Below are 27,227 nucleotides of genomic sequence, written 5' to 3'. Positions count from 1 at the left end.
TAGAGTTAACAGCCAGCGCTCTAGATGAAAATCAATGCAACATTATGGTTAGATTTCCAAAGCAAGGCAGACTTGCAAGCATCACACTACTTTATTTCTGTCAAGCACATCTTTAAATGATGCATAGTTAATGCATCAATCTCGATTGTCAGACTCTAAGAAAACTTGTAACATTCATAGAAGAGTGGGGGCAGGGAAGAAGGAGCACTTGGAAGTCTTTTCAGCAAGCAGGAATTAAATTTCCGCCCAGAAGTATCTGCTCTGGATTATAACATTGAAAGTGTATACCACCTCCCTTCATTTAAATGTTTTCCATAAAGAAAGAACAATCACTTGGGAAAAGGGAAGGGGAAAAAAAAAAAAAAAAAAAGAAAAAAAAAGGAGGTTAAGTGGCTGTTTTATCAAAAACATTTGCAATTGGAAAGAAAGAAGAGTAAGGTAGCACTTCTAAACATGTCAGAATGTGTTTGGCAAAGTCTAAGGCGTCATTAGAGAACCTGAATGAAACGCCTACGTTTACATACAACTCCAGGATTTATACATCTCACCTTACCTCTGAAGAAAGATTAAAAAGCAAGGGAAATGCAGATGGCCATTTGTTTGTCAGTACTTTGCATTTCTCATTCCCAGTTCACTGAATTCCAGGCCTTTGCCAGGAACACTATCTGTCAATCACAGTTGAAGTTGATGATCTAAGCTTTTACCATCAATCATTTATATTCCCTGCTGGATTTGTGGGCTGAGAACCTTTTCCACTGTCAGCTCAGCATGAACTGGAAAAACGAATAGCTTACTGCCTTTCATGTTTGCTTGTTTGTGTTAATTATAAGTCCCCAAACCCTGATAAACTTAAACTCAGAGGAATTATTTCATAAAACCAGAACTTTCTGTTTCTGTACTTATTCTCTCCCAATCTTTTCCCCATAGCAAATTTACTGTTCACCTTGAAGCGAAAGGAGGATTTCTGTTACCGCTGCAAATTCACCCTGAGTCAGGCAAAAAGGTCAACCCACATTCACTCCCCTAAAAGCAGCACCCAGATTCAAGATCTGATTATTGCAATCTAGCCCAATTTTTTGCTGATTCTATTCAACAACAGAAGCATGCTTTATGTATTGCCATGACGTGCCTACCAGACCTACACCTATCTTCTTCAGGAGTGCAAATGTGAAGTATCGAAGAGTTCTCAAACAGAAGATATTCCACACTACTCATAAAACATGACCCAATGTCAAATATTTTGATTGACAATATGCCAAGATCACCTAAGATCACCTAATACTAAGAATACCTAAGATCACCTTCAGGTTCTGGGTGTCTGGAAGTTGTGGTATAGCTTTGGTGTGATGCTAATAATAGGAGCTGGGTGAGGAAAGGTCGGGGATTTGTCCACTGAAGGTCTTCCAAGTCAGCATGGGCTTGCATGGGATTCACACCAATCCAAGGATTTTCAGCACATCAACCAAAATATTTATCTTAAAATAATTCTCCAATCAACAGTAATAGCTGTTACAACAACTCATACCAGAATCTGGCACAGGTCCCTTCTAGATTTGCCTTTATTAGCATGTTTGAACCATAGAAGAATTGTGATCTGACACAGGCTTAGCAGATTCAACCCAAGTCAGAGGAACCAAACAGTGCTTGGTGGTACTTCAGCAACAGTACAACACTAAGCTTATCTTGGAAATCTGGTGTCAGCAGATATGTGCAGTGCTGCTCAGACATCCACAGCAGCTGCTGGACCAGTGCAAGCAGATTCCCGGCCCTGCTCTCCCAAGTGCCCACACTGACCTGCAGCCCCCAGGTTTCATTCTCCACCTCCAGACAGAGGGAGCTACCACTTGCTGTGAAGGCAAACACAGATTCTCTCTGTGATGTTCTCTATTCTAGTGACTACTCAGGCAAGATGCTAATGAAATTTAAAAACAAGAACAAAAAAAAAAAACAACAACAAAAAAAAAAAACAACCAACCAAAACAAACAACTTGATCTGGTTTTCTCTGTTTTTGCTCTGTTTTTGTTGTTGTGTGTTTTTTATTATTTGTTTATTTTCAATCTCCTGAGCAGGTATGAACAGAACCACAGGATGTGAAGTTATCCCATAGTGCAGGGTATAGATATACCAATGGTATTCAAGCAAAAATTCCACTAAGGACAGTATATTTGCCCCTGGTGTTCAAAGCTGGTGATGCAAGACTTGGGTCATCTCCTCAGTGACTAACACTTGTCTGCTTAGCTAGAATTGAAAATCTTTCCCTCTCCTCTCTTCCTTATCTGAACATGACATGCAAATTAAATTTTCCCATTTTACAGAGAGAAGAAAGATTCAAGGAAAGTAGAAGCACCAGAGCAAAAATAAATTTTCCTCTTGATGGTGCATTGTTTTAGGCAATGAATAACTGCCAGCCAGAAGAAACAGAGCTAGGTGGAGCACACAGCATGTGTCTCACAGATAATGTGCACAATTCGACAGCCACTGAATAGCCTGTAGTTTGGTCCTCCAACACACTACATCTGGCAGGAGATGATGCATGGAAGTGATTTGCTGCTTTAGGTTTTCTTAAGACTTCTTAAGTTTGGACCAAGACATCTGATATTATTTTTCATTAACCAGGGGTTTTTAATCACTCTTTTCCTCTAAAAGGCAGGAGGGAAAAACAACAACAAAAAATGAGTATTAGTCCCACTGAAATCAAAAGAAATGTTACAGTGATAATAAACTAAAATTACACTTCCAGTGATTTGCCAGGTGCATGAATGGAAACACAATGTATCTGTTCATGATTTAAAGCATAGTTTGAATCAGTTTTGCAGACAGCTTACTATACAACTGCATCAATTTTTTTCTGTTGAAGAACGTCACTGTACAAGAAAAAAAATGAAAACATTTATTTCAGAGCACTGTCTTGCTGTTTAGCAACAATATGAAATAGTTACAACTAAGATTTCTATTATTGCTATAATTAATATGTTTATTTGTCTCTCTGAATAGAGTGTGGATTATATTTCAATATTTGACTTACTGTGATGAGAAGAACAGCTTTAAAATGTCAGCTGGGCTCTACATGGCTCCGTCACAAAAAGCTAGGAGGCTGCATCAGAATCATTTATCCCTACTTTCTTTTTAGTGGTTACCAAAAACATGTTATAAAGACATAGCCAGTTTGTAACAAACTCAGAAGACAAGATGTTGCAAGCTTAAATAACTAGTCAAAGGACTAGCCACAAATGTACTTGAAGTTATTTGCATTTGCTAAATAATGGGAAAAACACAGATCAATGTATGGTGTCACTGTATGGACAGTCCTTGTTCTCTCATCAAAAAACCTACAGGAGGCTCATTTTGCAGTATCCTTGGGGTTCTTCTCTGATGACTTAGAAACAGGTTTTATGCTATAGCTGTTGCCTGAAGCTTACTTTAAAGACCTCACATTTGAAATTCTTGTTTCTTTTTTAATTTCAGACAAAAGCATTCACAAGCATTTAAAGTGGATTTTGCCTTCTAAAGTACATAAACATTTTGAAAAACCCATAAAGTTCATAACTATAGTATATTTCACTTTTATTTAATATTTCTAGCATCTCCCTGAGGTTAAATTTAACAATATTGTTTCAGAAACATAAATCTGAGAAAGGTTTTAATGTGAAACTTGGAGAAAACAAATCAAAACATGCAACTGTTCCATGACTTATTTGTTTTCCTGTTTGTTTTTCTCTAAGCTCTTCACACCTGTCTTTGGAGTCTGTATACAAACATGGTGGATAAGCCTTTCCTAAGCCACCCTGAGATATCAAGGAATATGCAGAACAGACGGTCTCATCTTCACCATATCCCAATGTTGGCTGTCAGTGAATGATCAACCACTGTTGCCAGCAGAATGCAAGGCATTACTATTTTCAAAAGGGAGCTTCTTCTGCACATGGTGGTATCAGACTATGTAAGAGTAGCTGGCACGTTCTGTAAAAGTGCATTAATTTGGCACAAAAAATCATGAAGCCATAGAAAAAAATCATCTGATTTGCAGTGTCCAGAAGCTTGTGACTGAGGCCTCTATCCATGGTGTGCCCCCTTTCTTCCCAGGTATTCCAGTAGGTCATTCATTAAGTGTTTTATAAACCATAAATTTGTGTTTCCAATACTTGCACAGGTCTAGTTTAAGGGCATTTATAGATAACAGCGGACAATGGCTGTTTCATAATTCCTACTTTTAATGCTCTGCAAAAACTAGACACTGAACAGGTAATGTCATACAGAAGTCTTAAAATAACCAATTCCTGATGTCAATTCAAATATCTTCTGGGTGTCTTGAGTACAGGGATAAGGAATTCTCTCTCCAAAAATACCATTTGGAGTAAACCTGTACTTCTCAACAAGAAGTTTCCATGCTGCTCCACCATGAAATTAAAATGTTGTATTACTGTAGACCTTTATTATGCTATAGTTAGATGGTGTCTTTTTAAAAGTTTGGCATGATCTCCACTTCCAATTCTTTTCCTATCAGTGTGCTATTAGGAAAAGTATCCTAACAGTGGACAGGCATTGAGGAAATCAGCTCTAAAAATTGTTTCTTTAGTTGATATTCACTGTATCATTTTATAGAAATATACAACTTGTCCAGCCTGCCTATATATGTCAACCTGAGTAAACCAGCTTTAAACGATATAAAGAGCACAGTAGAGCTACTGAAGATAAAGCTGGATTTTAATTTCAATCTCTCCTTTTTCCAAAAACAGAAACAACAACAAAAAAAAGCACAATTTACATCACGTTATTTTATTCAATAGCACAAACAATGCTTTGACGTTAGACACTGTCTGAAAATATTAAGAAAAGTCTAATACCATCCATAATCCAGCACTCACTCCTTAAGCCCAAGAGCACAACAGCTAGACATTTCTGACACAAAGTCAGGATTACCTGATTTTAAAGCTAAGATAAAAAAATAAAGAAATAAGGGATTTTTTCAAAGACTTGGTGTTAAATAATCAACAGGCCCCAAAGCATACACATTCTGAAAACTGATTTGTCCACAAAGCAGTTCAGTCTAGGAAAACCTGAGTGAGCTCAGGTACTCGAGGCAGTATAAAGATAGTGGTTTGGCCTTAGCGCAGTTAACCTCCAACATTTTCAAGCCTGCTGAGAAGCAATCTCCACATAACTGTGTGGAAGATGCAATGCTTTGCCACTGAGAAGGCCTAAGACAGACAATACTTCTGCATTGCTGTTTCCACTCCTTTAAAATAAACCATCCCTCTGGTGCATTTGCCCTTACAATTTGGACTGTCCTATCTGGATGCAAATCTGCCCTGCCAAAATCTGAATCAAGCCTCTTGGGTCTACATCTGAATGAAATTATGGCTAGATGAGTAAGCTAAAACAATTGTGAAGAAAACAAACAATTGTTCTTATAATGCTCCTTTAAGATCGCAATTAGATAAAATTAAATCAGCAGGAATTTCTCCACACAAAGCAAATGGAGCATTTAATATCCTGCTGAAATAAAACATGGCACACCAAGCTCTCCTATGATATCATGTTAAAACCACAGGCTCCAATCTAGTCAATGTTATAGCTTTGTAAATAACAATAAAAGATCTGCTCTTTCAGGACATTCAATTTTCACTTCCTCCAACTTACATGGGACCTTAAAAGTAAATCTATGTGCGACTTACGCAGCTCCCCACCTGCCCCCCAGTGAAAAAGGAAGAGATAAAGATGGTAGAGATATAGATTATAGAGAAATAGATGATATATCCATATCCCACTTTCCCTCTAACAAGTGGGAAATAATGCAGTCAGGTCTAGACTACAAATTCCTCTTCTTGACATTCGGTTACTGCATATGTTACTCTCATAATTATGTACTATCCATATTTTGTTTTCCTTTAGCTTTGATAACAGCAAAAGAAATAGAAAAAGCAAACTGTCCTTGTGGAGGGCAATGATTTTCCCTCACAATAAATTACCACCTTGATTTCCCTTCCTATCTCATTCATGTTTACCTGCCAGCTGAAAGCAAATTATACTCTGTGTATGGAAAAATAAGTGTGTGGCCTCCTCCCCTTGGACTGAAAGGGTACTGCCATTTCTTGACAAGCATATAGGAACAGAAGCTAAGGCTGACACATGGCAGGGAAGGCCGTCACTTACACCTACAGGCTGCTGTAGTCCTAATATTTCTGCTCGCTTTCGTGTAGGATTCTGCCACAGGTTTTTAAGATGGGGACAGGGAACCACCACTTTCTTGGGATGGTGGAGTAAACCCAATAATTTCTTCATTGCCTCTCCATCTTCTGCGTACACTGTGACACAGGATCCAACTCTTTTTAGCAGATGCCTCATGCAATACCAGCAGCCACTGTACACTTGCAGAGACACACATGTATGGTGCGGGGACAACACTGTTCCCCACTCATCGCAGTCGAGGCCACATCTGACATTCAGCCATTTAAGTCCCTCTGCACTATTACAGTCATGATCATTTTTTTCAACTATAAAAAAGAGGAAATTGCTGCATTAGTTGGTCAAATACTACAGAGTAGACAAGTACTACAGGATTCAAAATTCAGGGATGTGCCCTTGTGGATGGCTACAGCAAGTCTAAGTCTAAAAGCAGGTCAACAATCTTAATGGCTTTCCATTAAGTCCCATAAACTTGATTTAAAAATAGGAAAAAAAAAAAAAAAAAAAGAGAGAAAGAATAAGGAGAGTGCAAAATGGCTCAAATCCTTCCCTCTTTAGGCAGACAGATCTGCCTCAATCTGTTCAGTGCAATCCAGGCTACAACCAAGCTAGCCACAGCATGCGATGGTGCAAAAATCTCTTCAGCCATGATTAATCTCAGCTGAACCCAGTAACATGAGAAATAAATAAATAAAGTATTCTATTCTTATTCCCCTTTCCCATTCAAGTTCTGGGGCCATATTACATAAGAGGAAATTATACCTACTCCTCTGCCGATTCCATCCCTTATAAACAGCCATTCACAATCAGAATGCATTTTAGCAGCACACACATCATGCAAATAATGTTTTCAAATTATTTCTCAGGCCACTGTCAGTTACAAGTCAGCCAAGCCTGTGGCTGTACCAAGGAAACCTGTAGGCATTCCTGTGTGCAACTGTACAGTAATGCACTCAGAACAAGGCAGCCAGGAACCAAATTACAGGACAATGCACAATGGGGAACGGTCATTTTCTTGTTGAACTGTGATGCTGGATTAATAAATCTATTTTGAAGCTTAATCTTCTTCATGTTGTCTTATGACTTTTGGATGACTTACTATGACAGTCATTGGACTGTAGATCAGCACACCTCAAAAGCCATGCACAATTCTCCAACCTGCCGATGAGACTGGGACTCTTTACTCTTGTTCAAGACAAACAAGGAAGGATCCCACCTACCTACCTGAAATCTGACAAATGTTATAAGCGGTCTCTTGTGGGAAAAATAAGTGTACGTATAAAGGTCTCTATTGACTTTTTACATTACACATCATTCCACTAATACTAATAGCTGATCTCTAAACAGGGTCCACAGACCAAATTTTAACACCACTGTGGGACAGCATGGGATGCAATTCATTAATACTCTTTGCTAAACCACAAGTCAATTAAAAAGTTTATTCCTTTGAAAGTTCTTAGCTCAAACAAGGATAGTAAAAACACAATAAATGCAAAACAGCTGGGATGCAAGGCCTGGGAATAAATTGCTTTACTCTTGGGATAAACTGTTTTCTGTGGGGGTTTTGTTTTTCTTTTTAAACTAAACCTTCTAATAAATGTTATTTTTCTCATCCGTTGCTCAGCTCTGAAGACCACAGTGGTTTTATAGGCTTCGTTTTTAATTGTTAAACAAAGGCTTAAAGGCTCCCAGTCTAATCAAATCTTTAAGACTAACCTCACTATCCGTGTACACAGCCCCCCCTTGCAGTTCAGCAACTTTGAACAACTCACAGAAGTGAAGAAGTGCTGCCTAGTCAGGCCCTCTGGGAGTCATTAATTGACAGCTTTTGCAGCAGTCTGAAAATTTAAGACGCTATTTTATAGAAAAACAGCTCGTCACCCTAATTTCAAGGTTCATCTCTCGGTTTCAGTCTTTTACTGAAATGCTATTCCAAATGTCAGAGATGACCCCAGTTTCAAACAGAATGGGTCGGATCCAACCTGGGTGCAAGAATCAGTTGTTTCCTACACTAGGATTTTCTGTTCAATCTTGGAGTACAACCAGGTCAAGCAGTTCTAGTTTAGAATTGATTTTCTACTAAAATCAAAAATGGCACTCTTGACCATTCAGGTATTTGTACATTTATATCAACACAACTTAAATTGTTTTCTAACAAGGCCTCCTATCCTCTCTTTCACTGTATTTCTAGAAGATATTTATAAGAAGTTAAGTTTACTACTATTTCATGATTTTATTATTATTATTAGAGTTTTATATAAATTTCTGATGCGCACATGCAATTGGAAAGATAACACAAGAACCAGTACTTCCTCTTATAATTGTGAGGAGAGATTAAAAAGTTCCAGACTAGAAGGCCTCAGGAAAGTGCCCTGTCAGCCTCAGCAATGGCATATGGCATCTGCTCAGCCAGATTTCTAGCAGTTTCTTGATTACAGCAATTCTAACAATTATGTTATCATGCTTGAATTAAGGAAATGCATACCTTCATAGTGTAAAAAATACAAAAAGTACATTGAAAGACAGTTCTGATTCTCAAGCTTCCCTAAATTAAGAAACAACTACTAGCTAGGCAGGCTTAATTCATGCTCCTACTACCTTTTCGCCTGCACATCTCAAAGAAAGCTGCAGCCAGATCTTATGGCCTCTACCCAAAACACATTTAATTCAGGGGGAATCTTTTCAAGGTACTCATTACATTAAAATCCAGCAAATCTCTCCTGAGCATGAGTAAATTTTAACTTTTCAGTGACCTGTGACAAGGTCAGGTTTTCAGAAGGCCAGAGGATCAGCCCGAAGGGTCTGCTCCAAAGCAGAGAACCCAGCGCTGCCAAATGAAGCGCACAGAAATGGCTGATTGTTTTTTAGCAGCGACAAAATAACCCATTTCCCCTAACCGCATTTGGATAAATGGGGAAGTTTTTAAGCAGTGGTAGTTCAAATAGATAAGTCCGTCTCAGACGGATAAAGCAGCAACAGCCCAAATGGGTAAGGCTTAGAAAAGTTAAAAGCAAAGCCAAGTTGAAAACAGCCTCTTAATGGAAGTTCTGCATGACCTATGCTTTGCTCGGCTCTCTTCAGGGCAGGGACTGGGTGATTTGTCTCTGCCTTCGTAAAGTGATGAGTGTACCTCAGCGCTTCATCCTAGGCAATAACAACCGTATAAATGGAAGAAGAGAGAGCTACAGAAAACTGAATTGTATTTCATCCAGGCTGCTTCCCGCTAGCTAATCATCACTGCTACTTAATTCCCCTCATAACCTACACATTAACGTAAAAAAACACGGCGGTACAGTGGCTTGCCTTGCTACGTCTTGCTTTTTTTTCCCCATTCATATTAAAATGAATCACAATACATAAATCATCTTGCTTAAAAGCAATTTTCTATTGGAGGGGGGAAAGGGGAAGGGATTGTTTTGTTTTTAATTATTTTTTATTTCTTTGACACATCAAGTCTAAAGACTGTGTTACATGAGTGTTAGTAATTTCTTTACTTCAGTAGAAATTTTGGATAGAATCAAAAAAATGCATCTTTCATCCCAACAAATCAAACCTAATACAAAATACCTCAATTTATTTAAACTTTTACTGTAAATGTTGCAGAGAAAATTTTTGAAGTTTATACATTTTGTGTTTGTCTCTTAGACAAATTAACAAGGAGTGCAATCTAAGGTGACACACACACAAAAAAAAAAGTACATTTTTTTTTCATTTCTGACCAAGTATAACTTCTAACTCAAGTATTAACCCAAGTCAGTCAAAATCAGTTCTTTGTTATAAGAACATAAGCCTGGTCTGAGAATATACCTCTCACATGGGTATTAGAACCAATCTGGATGGACACAATCGCACACATTACACTCCAAACTCCAAGGCTACATGACAGACATTTATATGCTAGTCTGCAAGGCTACATGATTTCAAAACTCAAATTTTTTTCATATGAATTGGATCCCTTAAGGCTTAAGCGTAGTTTACCTTTGGTTTATGTAACACTGTGCAGCAGTCACACAGTAATTTAGAGATGCAATTTATTTCTCTATTGTATGGAAGATACAGGCTACATTACAAATTGCAAAGGCTGCTTTATTAAGTGACAGCCAAAGCTGAGCAAATAATTCACCTTGGATAATTTATACACTTTATTTTTATTTCAAGAATGTCTGTGAGGAGATTACAGTCACTCTGACGTATCTGTTAACTGAAATTACCCTACAGAATTCCTCACGTGGTTAGCTGTTACATGCCAGATGTTCAGAGCTGTGCTTCATTGTGACTGGCAAACAAAACTTATGGAATTGGCTGTTCTGGCTGAATGATCACCAACAATCATGTTTCTTGTACAATGCAGAATTTATTTTTTTTCCTTAAGTGCTCGTTTTATCTGGTGTGCTTTTATCAAATGCTTGGCAAGTTTAGCTGAACATGAAATTTAAAAAAATAAAATAAAAATCATTGCTGTTCTACTGATAAGAAAACTGTGACTGAACAGAGGTTAGGCAGGAAATCTTGGCCTATCTCCTGCAGCATCCTCACTAATGTGGTTCTTACATTATGCGATTCTAAAGGAGAAAACTACTGATTCAGAATAGGGAACAACTTTGGTTAACTACATTATTTCTTATCTGGATGGAAAAATCTCCAATGGATGGCTTCACAACCTGTGTGTGTGCACACGTGAGTGAAGGGAAAAAACCTTCCTTAGTCCAGAAAAAACTGAAACGCAAAAATTGATGTACATTTATCCAAAACAAAATCTTGCCAAACCACACTGAACCCACTTCATTTTGCTTTCATTTCTGACTACTAGATTTACACAGAAAATGACAGAGCAACAACTTCCGTGGGAGCCAGAGAACTGACTCCAAATTTCCAATAAAAGGTGTGGAGAGAAAAGGATCAGTTGCTACTGTCCCAGGAGAAAAACAACATAAAATATTTCTATTCACTCAAATACCAAGGGATCAGCCTCATTTATCTGTAGCCATCACTCTGCAGCAGATCAGCAGTTCAGGTTTCCTTAACGTTGATTTTTCAAGGAATCTGGGCTGAATGTTTTCTAAAGTGAACATTATGATGAAACATGGAAAGTACTGTTAAAGATAAGGAGGAAACATATCTTTTAAAGGCATTTTGAAAACTCTACTTCAATATTTTTTTGCTCACGCTGATTAAATGGAACAGCAAGTTTTTCCTGAGCTTTTCTCCCTGTGATGGACACAGGAGGAGGCATTGTGGGTTACAAAATGACCCAAACTGAGAGGTTTTACTTTGTTCTACATTTGCCATATTAATTCATGGCAACTCAGTACATTAAAAGGTAGTAAGATTTTGATGCCCAACTTAGAAAATCATAGAATCACTAAATGGTTTGGACCAGAAGAGACCTTAAAGACCATCTAACTCCAACTCCCTGCCATGGGTAGGGACACCTAACACCACACCAGGCTGCCCAAAGCCCCATCCAGTCTGGCCTTGAGCACCTCCAGGGACTGGGCATCCACAGCTTCTCTGGGCAGCCTGTGCCAGCGCCTCACCACCCTCTGAGTGAAGAATTTCTTCCTTACATCTAATCTAAACCTACCCTCTCTTAAAGACATTACCCCTTGTCCTGTCACTCCACCTCCTGACAGAGTCCCTCCCCAGATTTTCTGTACCCCCCCCTTTAGGCACTGGCCACTGTAAGGTCTCCCTGGAGCCTTCTCCTGTCCAGGCTGAACAACCCCAACTCCTTCAGCCTGTCTTCATATGAAAGGTGCTCCAGCCCTCTGAGCATCCTCATGACCTCCTCTGGACCCATTCTAATAGGTCTGTATCTGTCTTGTGTTCTGGGGGCCCAGAGCTGAACACAGTGCTCCAGATGGGTTCTCACAAAAGCAAAGTAGAGGGGATTCAACCTTTGATGCAGTCCAGGACACATTTGGCTTTCTGGACTGCAAGCACATGTTGCTGGCTCATGTTGATTTTTTTAATCAACCAACATCCCCAAGTCCTTCTCCTCAGGGTTGCTCTCAATCCATTCTCCGCTCAGCATGTATTTGCGCTTGGGAGCAGTTGTTAGTAGCAAACAGCACTGAATTACACAGCTGATTCCAGAACACAAAAGAATTAGTTACCCCACTACTTTTCACCTTTTTAGATTCTTGTGTAGTACAAAATATCATGAACTTGATTCCTCAGGACATGAAATTCACACTATGCTATACGTGCAATCCTGTTCAGAAGTAGAGGAAAAGCGAACTCTGCATATTTATTAGCTTCCTCATTTTCCAGTAGACATTCCTTTTACAGTGTCTGTATGTGATCAGAAAGTTTAAACTTAGAAAGTTTTCATCTTTTTTGCCAGGCTGCCATGAGTGACAGGTACTGAATAAAGCCACCGTGAGAACTTACCTTATCACAAAAGGGTCTGACAGAATCAAAGGATAAGTATCACCTTTTCAGTGCTGTAGCCACCCCATCATTTATCTATATCTATTGGATAATCTCACTCTCTTCTCCTAGCTTTGCTTCAGAATGTTGTTCACAGCACTGTCAGCTTCTTCTGAGTGCCTCCAAACTAAAATTGTCATTCCAAGTTAATGCAGATCAGCTTTAAATTTTTATATTATATTTTATATAATATATATTATATATGATTGTATATTGTGATCATTATATGTATTGTTTACTATTATATATTCTATATTTCATATATTTTATATTATTTTGTCTTTAAGAGATCACCACATAATCTGAAATCAAGCTAACTGAAAAATTTTCAGCAAAACTGGATTTTTATCAGAGGAGTGGCAGGCCCAGCACTTTAAGTTCTTCTGCAATCCTAAGTGGAATTTCTGATGAAGGGAGATGTGGCAAGGAAGGAACAACCCCAAGAATGTTCAGTATCTCAGTGCTCAAATACAGCTGCCATTGACCAGAAGAAACAGAGTTGGAGCAATCCGGAGATGAGATGATTGCCCTTTCTGTTTACCTATGTGGAACAGGAAGGACAAGCCAATGACTTTATGCGATGTTCCTGTATGACCTTAAGCAAGTATTTGTTCCTTTCTCGTTCAATTTTTCAACAGACAACAAATGTTTAACATCATAGAGCTGCCAAATTCATTAAAATATACAGGCTGTGGTAAAGCTAACCTGACTGGAGCTTTTTTAAAGAATAACGAAAGTGCTTGAATAGAAGAGGCTATAAAAACACTCTGTGCATCTATACTTGTACACAACGTGTGTATCAGCTGTGAAACTCACCCAATATAGCAACGACTTCATCATCCTGGATTACTTCCAAAGACCCTGAAACCACAAAGCAGAGGCTGTCGACACTCTCGCCGGCATGGTAGATCAGGTCTCCTGGGGCACAGTGCACTGTCTGAAACTCCATGGCAAGCGCTCGAAGGCACCCATCGCTCGCCAGCCTGAAGGCTGGGTGCTCCTTGAAAACTTTACGGTTCAGATGCACGCAGATATCTGCTCTCATGTCCTTAGGGCATATCTGCAAAACCTGAAAAGGAAATTGGGCAATCAATTCCTGTATGTGGCTTAAAAGTGCCACATGATTATCCCTGTTTTACTACACAGGTTATGAAATGCTTTTCTTCCCATAAGACTTCTAATCTCAGTCCATATTCCCATTTCTATAGGTACACATGTGCCACAATACTCAGTCTACTTTACAATACCTGAAGGAAAATAATGTTTTCATCTCAGCAACACGCTCTGCTGGATATTGAATTACCCTGATAAGGCCTCACGTTTTTAAGACAGAAAAAAATGAGCTGTACATCAGTACGGGAAGTGGTGGAAAAGAGCCTGCTGAAGGGATCACTTCTAGTGGGTAGGTCTCTATTTAGATAGATATATTCTATGAAAAACCCGCACAAATTTTCCAAGTGTGAGAGCAGTTGTATAGAAAAAAAGTATAATCTCATAACCCTTTACAAAAAAAATAAAATAAAATATATTGCTAGTTTCATTAGCTCGTAATATTGAGGTTTGCAGGTAGGTGTTCAAATTCACCTCCTCAGTGGCAGTACCAGATTATTTTTTTTTCTCACACAAGAAGGGACTTTAAGGTATTATACCGTGTTGCATGACTTTTGGCAATTGATGATGTGTGTTCCCAAGGGTACATAAATCAATGCTTAGCACAGTGGTGCCAGTCAGGACTATTTCTGAAGGTTTTTAATATAATACAGAAAGCTGAGTGGAAAGAATACAGAATCACTACTACATGCACAGATTAAAAAGTTCCTGGCAAAAACTCTGGAAATGCATGAACATGAACAAGGATGACAAAATCCTTGGAAGATCAAGACTGTGATGAAGTACATCTCGAGATGCATTATTTGCAAAAAACTTTCTGAGTAGTGTGAGTCTGCCTCATTTTTCCCCAGTAATAACTATTTCATCCAATTAAGGAACACCCTGGGTGAGCTTCAGATTTACTCCCACACATTTTTCCTGGATGGAAGGAGATGGCCGCTTTGATGCAAACACTCCTGGAAAATATGAAGGTAACACATGAAGCACAATGGCTATGCCTAAACCCTCAGTGAGGCTCTGTGTGATCTCTGAGCAAAGAATTAAGCTCATAACTGCAAAAGGCCGTGGTACCAGGTGTTAGGCCTGCTACTCCAAGAGCAAATGGCTCTACCACTGCTAAAATCATCTTTAGCCCACCTTCAAGAAGACCTGCTATATATCACTTCTGAAAGGGATATTTCTATAGCAATTAACTGTAGGTCACTCGTAGATGATCTCTCTCACCTGCCCTACAATGAGCAGCCCCCAGATCTGCCAATTCTCAGACTTCCAGGCTCACAGGAATGGGTTGGGACAGAAAGACCAGCATTAAACATGGAACATAGGCAGTATGGAACATAGGCAGTGGCCATCGCTGTCTTTGCAATTACCTCATTTATTCTGGCAGCAAAAACATTCTGTATTTGTAGATGCTTGCCAATATTTGGCACCAGAATTATACACAAGTACACTTCACAGTCATTTGAACATCACACACACAAAGGGCTGCCGTAATAGAAATAGTAATAAGAAAACCTGAATATACAAGAGAACATTTAAAAAGAGATTCTTATCCAAAAACCTCTTGGTTTCTCATTCTAAGAAGAAGTTAGCTAATTTTCCATTCTCCACTTAGGAGAAGTTGTTTCCAGACTTCATAAAAATAATGAGGAATTAAACGCATCTGAAAGTTACAGACAAACAGCAGGAGATTTTCATTTATATGGGAGGTATAAACCAGATCATCATGGCTTAATTTTAGAATCTCAGAAGCTCTTGGTTACATTTTGTTGTACTGGCATTTACTAGACTTACAGACTTTGCTTTCAGCTGATTATTCACTCCTTGGCATGCCTGCAGTTAACACTGAATTGACAAATTTGTGGCCTACAAAATAGTGTAAAGATTGGTTCTGTGTTAAATTCATCTTTAAATATCTGCCTTACCTGTAGAAAACTGCATTACATTACACAGAGGCACAACTACCACTGTTCTGTCGCAGGAACAATACATGTTTTATTCATTGCATGGCATCCGAGGAGTTATACATAGGCATCAAACCAATGGAGCTCAGACCCGAGCGTTTACGGATTGGCAGAGCCATTAGTCAGACTTGCATTGTGTTGGCTTTTGCAATGCAGATGAAAGTTGATTTCTTGGTTCTACAGTCATCACCACTGGCAGTTCAGCTATGCACACACCGGTTATTGAAATCAACTCTGTGGAATATGCTCTTTGATGCTTTGATAATTTGAGACTTTTTTTTTTCTACTTATTAAGGTAATTTTCAAAGGCTACAGTGAGTTGTGCTTGGTTTGGTTATCCTGCTGTGTCCAAAGGCATTCCTAAAGCATTTCTCCTCTTATCAGAGGAAAACAAGAATGGACTTTGAAGATAAGCTAAAACAAATTTGTTTTACATAGCAATTTTTTCTTGTTGCTACATTAAAATGATGATAGAAGCTTGTATTGAGGAGTGAATGAAAGCACCAGCGTTCCTTACACTGTGTATCTTCAGGTCTTGTCTCTCCACCTTCCCCAAATGTGCCTACCTTGATGCTCAGAACCGCACACAAAGACATTTTGTGGGAAAACACACAGAGCAGCTTCTAATCAGCACTATCTAGCACTACAATACCATTTATTTCTGAAAGCTGGTGTGAGAGTGCTTCCCAAAATCACAGTCTGGGATCTAAACAGCAGATATGCTGAAGACCACTGAGGAAAGCAAACAGTACCTCCTGTACCCAGCAGTCTCCAGACAGCACAGTGCAAGGCCACATCTGCTCTACTCTTCCCCAACGACACTTTAACAACTAGACAGAAATGACTTTGTTTGCTCTTTAACTCCAGCATCTACAGGTCTGAATACAGAAGTAAGCAGCCAAGCAGGAGGCTGGTGACTGGAGCACTGGTCTGATTTCCTGAATGCACCACCTCCCAAACTACATCTCTTCACAAGCAGAAGAAAAACAGTATCTGTCCCCATAAAAGCTGGCAAATGACAGGAGAGCAGAAAGTAGTCGCTTTGCACATTTGTTCTGGTGAAGAGCCATTTACTACATTAAAAAACACAATGGGAATTTTACTTGTAAATTCGGTGAATTAGGATGAAAACATTCATCTCAAATAAGGTAGCTTTCAAACAATACATTATTATTATTAATGAAATCTGGAAGTTGCTATTTTATCTCTAATATTCCAATCAAATTCTACCAAGACAAAACAATTTATACTTCGTATTCAGGCCCACATACCTGCAAACCTCTTATAACAGAAAAATTGCATAAAAATCTCATTGGAAGAAAATCTGAGGCTGTGTTAGAACTTGAAACTTACTTAGTTATTTTATTTATTTTCTGAAAAGCAAGCACTTTCATTTGTTTTTATAGTACTTCATGCCATATCACCAACAACACATATGCACTTTTACCACCGATGTAAGTGGTGATATGACAGAATGGCTGAAATGCTGTAGTTGAGAGTTTACAATGAAGGGAAGCTGCTACCCAGTACTATTTAAAGAATATTTGTCGTCTTTACTAAGGAAGTACCTCCTGTTTATTTTAATGCAATGCTTTCAGGATGTGAATTGTTTCCTTGCAGTTTAATTCACTTACCTTCTCAGTATCTATTCCTCTGGACATTGACCAGGTGGAAACAATGTAATCCATCACACGTTCACTCAGTCCTTTAGGGACCTGGTAGAGCTTTAGGAAGTCTCGGACACTGTTCAGCATTTCATGGTATCTGTTCGTATTAGCATACATTTGCTGAAATATGGTTGTCACGTTACCAAAAATGGTTGCATACAGAAGGGCTGAAAAAAAAAAAAAGAGAGAAAATAAATAAATAAAAAATATAAAGAAATACAATAGGTATAATATAATACATTGTGTTGATTAGCCTATGTTCCAACGTGCTGTAAAAGACAAGAAATGCCAAGTCCATGGAAACGAATGCAATTTTGGTGCTTCGTTAGGGAGGCCTGATGAGCACAAGCATGTTTTGCAGGTCAGACTTAGCATTACAAGCAGATGACCTCCGCCTGCTTTTGTGATGACGAGTCCTGCAGCACAGAGTTCCCGAAGCACAACTATTTGTCTTTGTCCATCAAACAATTCAGTAGCATCCAAACCCTTACGGAACCACAACAGAGGAAACAAGAATTTTGAGACAAATAGCTTGACAGCAGACACTTTAAAATTTCATCTCTGGTTTATAGTGCCTGTGTTGAAATGCCATCAGTGACAGATTCCCAAGCTCTAAGTGCATTACCACAGTAGTAAGCCGAGTCATCATTACCCACCTCGGTGTGACAACAACAATGCATCAAAGCAGAAGATGGAATATGTAATAATAAACAGCTACCATGGGTCAGTGATTTATAGATGTAAGTTTAATAATACATAAAAACTCACATTATGTTTTATATTCTTCAGGCAGAAGAACAGCAAGGCCTGAGGCAAGAGCTAAAGCCCTCAAACGCAGACCGCCACGCTGCTCTTCTGACTGCACTGGGCACTGACACAAAGCCAGCCAGTGGATCAAAATGTGTTTAATGTGTTTAATAATGAACGTAAGATAGAAAATAGGCAGTATTTCCAGTAGTGGAGAGAAGTAGATGAGAAGGCACAAGGCTCAAGGAAATCTACCTTCCGAAGGCCAAGATGGGACAGGAGGTTGGTGGCAGTCTTAGTGGTTGTGTTTTGATGTCTTGCAGAGGCTGGGGCTGGGGCTGTTTCAGCTAATCCAGCTCTGAACAAAAGGGAAGGACAGGAAACCTCACAGGGAGCTTTCCTGTGTCAGGAATCAGGCTGGCGATAAGCAGGTGAGAGGCTGAGTCTGCAGTCAGGGAGAGGAACAGTCAGACAGCAAACGTGCTGACAGCCACCAGTAAGTGCTCTGGCTTGCTGAGGACGTTCTTCCTCTTTACCATTTCCTGTCCCCTAAAACAGGCACTGAATTGTCAGTATCATACGTGTTCCACTCTGAGATAAAAATAAATAATTGAAAATCATATTTATTAAAAAAAAAACTTTATTGCCTTATCTAAACCCCCTTTTTTGCTGTTACTCCTTCCCTCACCCCCTTTTTTTTAATATATATATTTCCTCATTCATTCCTTTGAGTGCAGCTATTTATTCAGGTCAGCATTGTAGTCAGATATCCATAAGCCAACTAAGATGATTTAGGGTTTTATGACCAGCAACAACAACAAAAACTTTAATAACGTGCAGGAGAAGCTTACAGGACTGTCTTTTCCCTGATCATGGAGAGATGCAATTTAAAATCAGACTAGCTCAAGGTCTTTACACAGCTGTTCCTCTACAGAATTCCTTCTTAATGTTGTATAACTTCTTGATTTTCATGAGTTCCTGCTGAGACCAGTTCCCCCCTTTTCCCACTACCCCTCTGTACAGACAAGTGGGAGCTTGGACCTGGGGGCATTTGCCTGGCTTAGCACAGCTACCTCTTTTCTTCCTCAGTCCCCTAAACTGATCAGGATGCACTATGAAGTACTAATATTTGTATCCACAGTGCAAACTCTGAGTGAATTAAATCTGAACAAGGCTCTCAAGCCCGGTGGGCTCCATAACACCTCAGGAATGCTAGACAGGTTAAAGGCTGCACAGGAATCTCAGGTTTTAGCCAACTGCAGCTATTACTGTAGATGTAGATCCAGGGATTTTGCTATCAGAAATGGCACAAATAAAAGCAACTATTAAGAGGAGAGCAAGGTACAGAGCTCAGCTTTGAGAGACAATTCTAACAAATCCCAAACTCCTCTTTCAGGACCAATTCATCAGTCTGCCTTCAAGTGCCTGATGTGCTGGACAGCTGCCATATAACTTACTTGCCTTGGAGCAAATACAAAAACTGGTATTTAGACACACAGCTTGTACTTAAGTATCTTTGTCTCCAGTGGCTGCATAAACATTTCAGGGATGGTCCTTGATTTTCCATGATTTTACTTATTTCCTAAAAGATTATCGCTAAGAAATCTTGGTCTGATGTTTTATCCTGTTCAAAATAAAGCTTTGTTACAAGGCACCAAACACCACTTCAGACACCTGTGCAGTTTTTGTATTGCAGCTGATGATTACCTTGCATTTTAGGGTAACAAGCTGCAGCATAACCAAGGTAAGAAAACAAAGGGCATTACCTAAAAGAGCAAGCTACCATCTAACAACCCTGCTTAACATGCTATATCCATCCAGAGCTAAAACAACAATGGTCACTCAAACTACGAAAAATGCTAAAACTGCACTATTATTTTAGGATATGATTCTGTATCCTCTAATTATCTGTATAATTAAGCTATGAATTTATGGATATGATTACATTTGACCTAGAATGACCTGAATATTTAGACAGGTTGAAAAGGCAGCTCTGCCTCAGCCCAATTCAGTTGGTTGACATTGCAATATTTAACCTTATCCAAGACATACACCCGGATAAAATATCTAAAAAAAGGCACTTTCTCATAGCGAGAGGCCCATATCAAGGTGTGGAATTTGAACTCCAGACCTGCTTTAGAAGTTTCCTTTCCAGCTAGGAGGCTATTCACACCAAACCTCACAGACAAGTACACTTAAAAATTCCAATCTAAACTTCCCCAAATAAGCCCATCAAAAGAGACTCAAGCCTCAAAAAATGAATGTGAGTCAAGGCTGAAACACTGAATATGAGTCAAAGCTGAATATGAGTTTAGGTCTCTAACTAGGTTTCCACAGAGTGATACCTTCTTCTTCTTCCACATATGTCCAGAAAACTGAATTCCACATGGAGTTGCAATGAAGTTAAAAAAGATCTTAATGCACAGTCCTAGATTTAAGTTAGATTACCTTTCTCCTAAAAATTCACTTCTTTTGGCAGGCTCCTGAGCTGTTTCTGCAGGAGAGCAAAGGAAGTCCATTTAAAGCCTTGGCTGAATCTCATAAAACAGACCTTCCCCTTGATTCTCAAGTGCAGCCTCACCAACTCAGACTTGCAGAAACAGATGGTAAGAAGGATTTACCCCTTACTTCATTTCAAATGTTTTCTTCTGTTGAACAACAACAAGATGTCAGCTTCCTTTGACACATACATACAAAATCATGCCAAATAATTTTTTTTTTAAAGTAGAGAATATTAATAGGGACACAGGGACTAGCAACGTATAGATTATTTCTCTGTTTAACTTCAATTTATGCCTGAGCTAAACCATACCTGAAACTCTGATGCTATGAGTCCTGAAGAATGAAGAATGCTTCAGAAAAGAAAAAACAAACAGACTTACTATATACGCTCCTTAATCTATGAGTATTTTGTTTTAAAAACACACATTACCTTTCTCTTACTATGTCCTGTGTTGCCCTCTGTCACGCAGATGAAAACACGACCCCTGAACCACTGCTATTTACACAGACCTTTACCAGGTTCCCTACAAGAAACCAAACCAGGGCATCCAAAACTGTGCAAGTCCCACTGGTAGGATTCTGCAGCAGTGAAAGTCATCCAGAAACATCATTCTTCTGCCAGCCAATACAATGATGAAAACAGATGACAGTTAGGCACAGAGTCACAGGCAAATTCTTATCTGTAGGTTTCTATGCCACCATACTTGTGGGCATCTGACTGTCTCATGTTCTGGCAGACAGCAAGACCTGCTGATTCAATGTCTAGGAATGTAATAGGCCTACTCCAGCAAAAGTAAAATGAAGGCCCCATCCGCCCCTTTACTGTCTAGCTACATGAAGCCTAAATAAAATAAATAAATAAATAAAAGAGGACATTTGATTCTTCATTTCAATTATTATAAGGTGAGCAATCCTAGAGCAATTTCCACTGCAAATTGCAGCTACGATGCTCCAGTACGACAATTATCTTGGCAAGAAAAATTATTGCTGCCTACATTAATTTTTCATTAAAAAAAAAAAATCCCCAAATTTACAATGCTTAATTTATCATTAGCTAACCACTTTATTACTATTAAAGACACATTAAAGCCATGGATATTTGCTGCCTAAAATTGGGTAGAGACATTAGCATATTAAACATTGACCTTTTCCTGCAAAGAAATAGTTAGCTGTGTCCCTTTCCTTTCTTTCAAAGGAACAATGAAATGAATCCACTGCAATACATCACAGCCCCAGAACCTTCAGAAACAAACACTCTCCTCCCACAGGAAGAAAGTTGGGGAATTTACGACAGAACAAAACCTCGAGATCCTTGTTTCAGGACTGATTGAACACCGTGACATTAGACCGCTGCCCTATAACAGTGACAGTGCAGGTCGTATGGTTTCATGTCCAACATCCAAAGGTCCCTGGAGCTGTTTGCTGCAGTTTGTGGAGTTGCCTTGTGAACTCTGTAGAAATGATGAGTTCTTTAGTAGTCCTATGTGAAAGGGACAACAGAAATAAAGAAAAAGGACTGGGGGAAAGGAGGGGAATGCCCTCGCAGGGCATGGATTTGACTCAAGCAAGGCCACAAGTGTGCCACATAGGAAGGTCGCAAATTAATTTGACCCTAAAAGCTTCGCTGGATGCATCACTGGAAGAAGGCAGTGCGGTGGCTTTTGAGAAGCAGTGTCTAGGAATAAACCTGTTGCGACCATGTCTACACATAGACCAAGGAGAAAGTATCTTCTGCAGAACAAGCAAAAACCTGTTCTAGCACTGCATACAGAGCTGCAGCACATCAAGCAGAGAGCAAACACCTCCTCTCCATGAATGTCGGGATCCCTCAGAAAGAACAGAGGATTTTTTCTCCCCACCAAGACATAAATATTCTTCTCTTACAATAGATAAAGAAAAACACATTGTCCTCAACAACGTGGCCACCCATTTACAATGCAGTCTGTGTCACCCCATTTAAGCCAGCGTTTAAATAACGTCAGAGATAAAAGCATAGTAATTTCAATAGCCAATTACCCGCATGAGTGAATCATGAAGGTCAGATACAGGTTGGAAAGGTCACCAAATAATCTGCTACTTTTAATGATGTAACAAATAAGAATAGAGAAATAAATACAAGTCACGGTAGGTCTCAGTTACTGCAGATAGAAGACCTGGGAGCTGATTTTAGAATTATAAGAGGAAGAATTTCTATCTGTAAGAATGAGAGGTTTGCAATTACCCCAATTACAGATGTAAGTGCTGCATGCGGTTCCTGAGATGAATCATCAGATTGATGATGATTTGTTCAAAATGCACTCATCCGAATCCCTTGCATACAAAATGTGTGCATAAGGACTAGATAGCAACAAGTGAGACCAACACCAACCAGCGAACAACCTCTCACATCTTGCCCCTGAGACTTGCAGTTCTTCCTCAAACTGAGCTGCCTTCACTTGCACTTTCTAGAAAGCTGATCCAGAAAGTCTGTCTGCCTGCATATCAGCTCTATTTAACAATTTTTAAAACCTCTAAAACAAAGAACCTCTCTTTCATACTTAAGGATTACTCTGTGCTAATCTAAATAGTATTCAGAGAGCAAGCACCTGGGTTTACAAACAGTAGATGACTGAAATGTATAGCTGCACTTTGTTTCACTAATGGGTTTCTAGTGCACATCAAGTTCATGCATGAGTTGAGAAAAAACACAGCCTTGAAAACTCGTAATATGTCACTTCTCACTGAAGAGGAAACATAACAGTAAATTAACCACAAAAAAATGCACGTCCCAAAGGCATTTTTCAGATAACACATTGTGAGGTCACACAAAATCAACATTGATCAGATAAAAAGAAAAGCAGAAATTAATAACTGTATGGATTATAACATAATCATATGAGGAAAACACATTGTTTTTAAATGTGCAATTAGAACAATGTAAGAGCTTATAATTGCTTGAGATTAGGGGTCTTGATTAGTGGTAATTATTCCTACTTAAGGGTAGAGAGTATGTAGTTAAAAGAAAAACACTGCACTGTTAATTACAGCCAGCAAGCAAATACCAAACTGAACAGGTATCTTATCAAGGCATTATTTACAGCACTAGTTTAATAGAATTGTTATTTGTAGACTTGCAACTTTCAATTGGAGCATCTAAAATAAGATTTACTTATCTAGTATCTATATAACCTTCTAGAACAGTAGAGAATTTAAATAGGTTGCACCAGTTTCTATCAAGACAGATGCAGAGCTGCTTAATTTGGTTCTTCTTAGGAGGCTTTGTATTTTATAAATATTTTTCTTACTTGTAACCTTTTGCTTTATTAAAAAGATAAAAGCTAGACAACGTACAGATGTATCATTTCATTCTGCTGGTAAAAACACAAATGTAAACAGCCATAATCTAATAGGTCAATTAATATTATGTAGTTTGTGTATTTTCACAACATATTTGCATAATACTTTCACAAGGTATAAAACAAATTACAGTTGCTTAGCATGTACATGAATTCCTGCATTTTACAACTTGGGAAAAAAATGTTTTTTGAAGTGAGTTTCCAGAGGAACTGTCTCTCCTGCTGTTCCAGTGCCTGTTCGTGCTGGCTCTTCCCACGGCTCTCTATTCTCCCAGACTGAACTGCTGCACTGAACTGTTCCACCTCCCTCTGCTTTCACTCCACCAGCTTCTAAATTTTCCCTCAGTTTAGGTACCCTACAAGCAAGAGTAGGGTAGTAGCAATGGCAAAAGCTGAAGGCCTGGCACACAATTATCAACTGAACAAGCCCAAAATCAACACGATGACAATGAGCAAAGCAGAAAGTCCAAATAGGCCATGTGGGACATGAACGAGCATCAAGCTGTGTGGCAGAAGCACTTGACTTCTAGGATGAAAGGTGAGAGACCACAGGCAAGTTATATCAAGCTCTTAGTCAAATTCTACTGCAAATCTTCTCACACTTTTCATTGCATTTGCTGCCATCACGCTGCTCACAACAGACTGAGCACAGGAAGAAACACCAAGCCCCAGCTACGATGGAAATGTACCCATGCAGAAGGACAGGCCGCTAGTAAGGAGACAGCTGAGAAGGGGTAAACAACAGAGCATTACAGACATCATTTTTTTCCCTTCCCACTCCCCCCCAAAAAAAGAAAACCAACCACATAGACCAAGAACTGCAATGGAATACAAGTCAGAGACATAAACAAGGGAACAGCTGCTCTAAGAAGCCACTTGAGCAACTACCAAGGACTGCAGTCCCAGAAACATCTGTGCACCTTAAAAATAGGCTGTCTGCAGCGCGTAAGGGCACAACGGGAAGAGTTAAGAGCAGCTCTGGAACAAACACCACAGGCAAGTCCCACTCCTCCTCTCCTCGCACCCTTTCCTAGCGATACAATATAAAGGCAGATTGCTACTACAGCAGCAGAGACCTACAGGCAAATAACCTCCTCTTACCTCAGGGACTTGACACCACTTACATTTTGCCAGTTTAAGGCTTAACATGGAAAAAGAGAAGTAAGTGTTGGCAAACCACCAAGCCTTCCGATGACACTGAACCCCAGCATCCCTAAGGACGTTTCAGAAGCGAAGTTTCTTGATTTTGATTTGATCTGGCAGCACCCACGCAGCTGGTAGCTGCAATCGCAGGTGTTTTGGCTCACCAGGATTTCACAAGCCTGGGCATCGTGGGCAACACAGATCTCTGACTAGCTTTGCTTTTGCTTTCAGCATGTTTGGGCTGAGATAAACAGCACGGGAAAACAGACCAAAACTGATCAGAGCAGCAATCAGAGCCAAAGCGAATAAAAGCCAGTAAAACAAACTTCGGCACGAGCCATGCGAGAGCTCTCCAACACAAACAGCTCCAGAGGAGGGCCAACACCAGGCTGCACTCTGTGGAAGGCTGCTCCTCGGATCCAAGATCCTGCTTCTGAAGAGGGAGGATAAGAGGCCCCCGGAAATCTGTGCAAAGGAAGGGTGGGTATCACCTCCAGGGCCAAGGCCTAAACTCCTGCCGGTGTACAGCAGCACCCAACTGAATTAACATAAATTAACACTGTAAGGTCTGGATTTTGTCAAATTAGGAAGCATCTAGACAAGTAAAATGGCAAGAATCCCGATGCACAAAACTCATCGTTCATTTGTTTTGATAGTTCAGTGTTGTATTTACAGTGAAAGGTGCAACCAGCCATCCAGAGGGGGATCTAGTGGCAGCCCCAGACTCCAGTGCAGCCAAGATGCTTGCAGAAAAGCAGATTACCAAAGCAACCAGATGCACAGCAAGTGGGAGCTAGCCTGTGAGGAGCTGGATGTATTCCTGGTTGCACAGTGAAGTGCTAAAGAGTCTAGTTGTGTATTATAGTTCTGCTGTAAAGGGCAGCCAACATAAGACACAAACACAACACTGAAAGGAATTTGAGAAGAGCATCCTGCGTACGAGATGTCAAGCCAGGGGACTTTGAATCTCCAGTCATGAGCTCCTCTCACATTCAGGAAAGCTGGCCTGCAGGTTCTTATTCTCTTAACAGCACTTGCACATCAAGGAGTTCACCCGACTCTTCTCACTGAAATTATCTGAAGGGATGAATTTTTCTCTGAGACCCTGTACTTCACTTACAGGTTAGGCCCAATGGGATAACATCGGTTTATATCCAAAGGTTTATCATAAAACAGCTATGAAACTATATGCTCTGCTTCAGCTTACAGGTAAATTCTTAAACCTGCATAATTGCCATGACTAACTCCAAACAGTAATGCCCGGAAACTAATTGAAATTAAGGCCTTAGCCTTTGACACCAAAAAGACCTTGAGAGGGCTGCTGCAGTTTGATCAATGAGCCCACAGACAGCTCCTGGCAGAATCAAATTTTATTTCAGTCAAAATACAACAATATGGAATAGCAAGAGCAACTGGCAAGAAAACAGGCAGGGGGAAATGTCAGCAAGATTACTGAAAGGTTTCTGTAAAACTAGAGAAAAAGAAAGATAATTCCACAGAAATTGTACTTTCCAGTTACCTCTTCATGCTTTATCCCCTGTTACATGGGTTCATCTCTGATAAGAAAAGGCAGAACAGCCAGAAAATGTCCTGATTTTCACAACTAGTTAAAGGGGGAAAAATAACCCAACAGCTACATTTCCTATAAATAACAAGATATTTATCTGAACATCTTCAGGGGGTCAGGAAGGGTTATAAATGCGGAGCAGTATCTTGATGATGCTCTAACTTTTAAGCATGTGTTCTCCAGCGAATGCTAAGCCTTGCTCTAGACCACGCCAATTTGATTATCGAGAGGAAACTAACTGCACAAACAGATTACAGCTGCAAAAACCATCTGTATTCCAAACATACGAGGCCAGATTCACCACTGGGACACTTATCAACATGGGATGACTTTAGCTCAACATACTCACTAGCAGGTTTCATAATGAGGAAAATTATTAAAATAGTAAAATCTGATTAAATCCTCTGCAATTTGCAAGAAAGGACACCATTTTACTATTTTGTAGAATTTTATGGACAATAAAATTTAAATTGTCTAGAAAATTGAAATGGATTTCCATTTCATTTCACAGCACTAATGAACAGATCACTATTTAAATGAAGACTGAGCCATTTAAGGGCATCATTTTTCTTC

At 39.4% G+C, this 27,227-nt stretch overlaps 1 protein-coding gene across 4 annotated transcripts in view; it reads right to left on the bottom strand.

Moving 5' to 3' along the window:
- The window catches only part of KCNH1 (potassium voltage-gated channel subfamily H member 1), a 186,549-nt gene that overhangs the window by 80,000 nt on the left and 79,322 nt on the right, over positions 1 to 27,227 (bottom strand). For 3 of the 4 annotated variants that reach the window (XM_068676165.1, XM_068676167.1, XM_068676168.1), the window contains exons 8-9: positions 17,328 to 17,527; positions 13,436 to 13,688 (exon numbers count right to left, since the gene is read on the bottom strand). In XM_068676165.1, coding sequence (XP_068532266.1) covers positions 13,436 to 13,688; positions 17,328 to 17,527 — 453 coding nt within the window. Of the gene's footprint in view, positions 1 to 12,823; positions 13,161 to 13,435; positions 13,689 to 17,327; positions 17,528 to 27,227 lie in introns of those variants that run through there. The other variant, XM_068676169.1, reaches the window with a different exon arrangement.

This window comes from Anas acuta, chromosome 3, assembly GCF_963932015.1.
Source record: "Anas acuta chromosome 3, bAnaAcu1.1, whole genome shotgun sequence".
NCBI lineage: Eukaryota > Metazoa > Chordata > Aves > Anseriformes > Anatidae > Anas > Anas acuta.
Note: the sequence above shows the minus strand (reverse complement) of the source record. Positions and strands in the feature narration are given on the sequence as shown.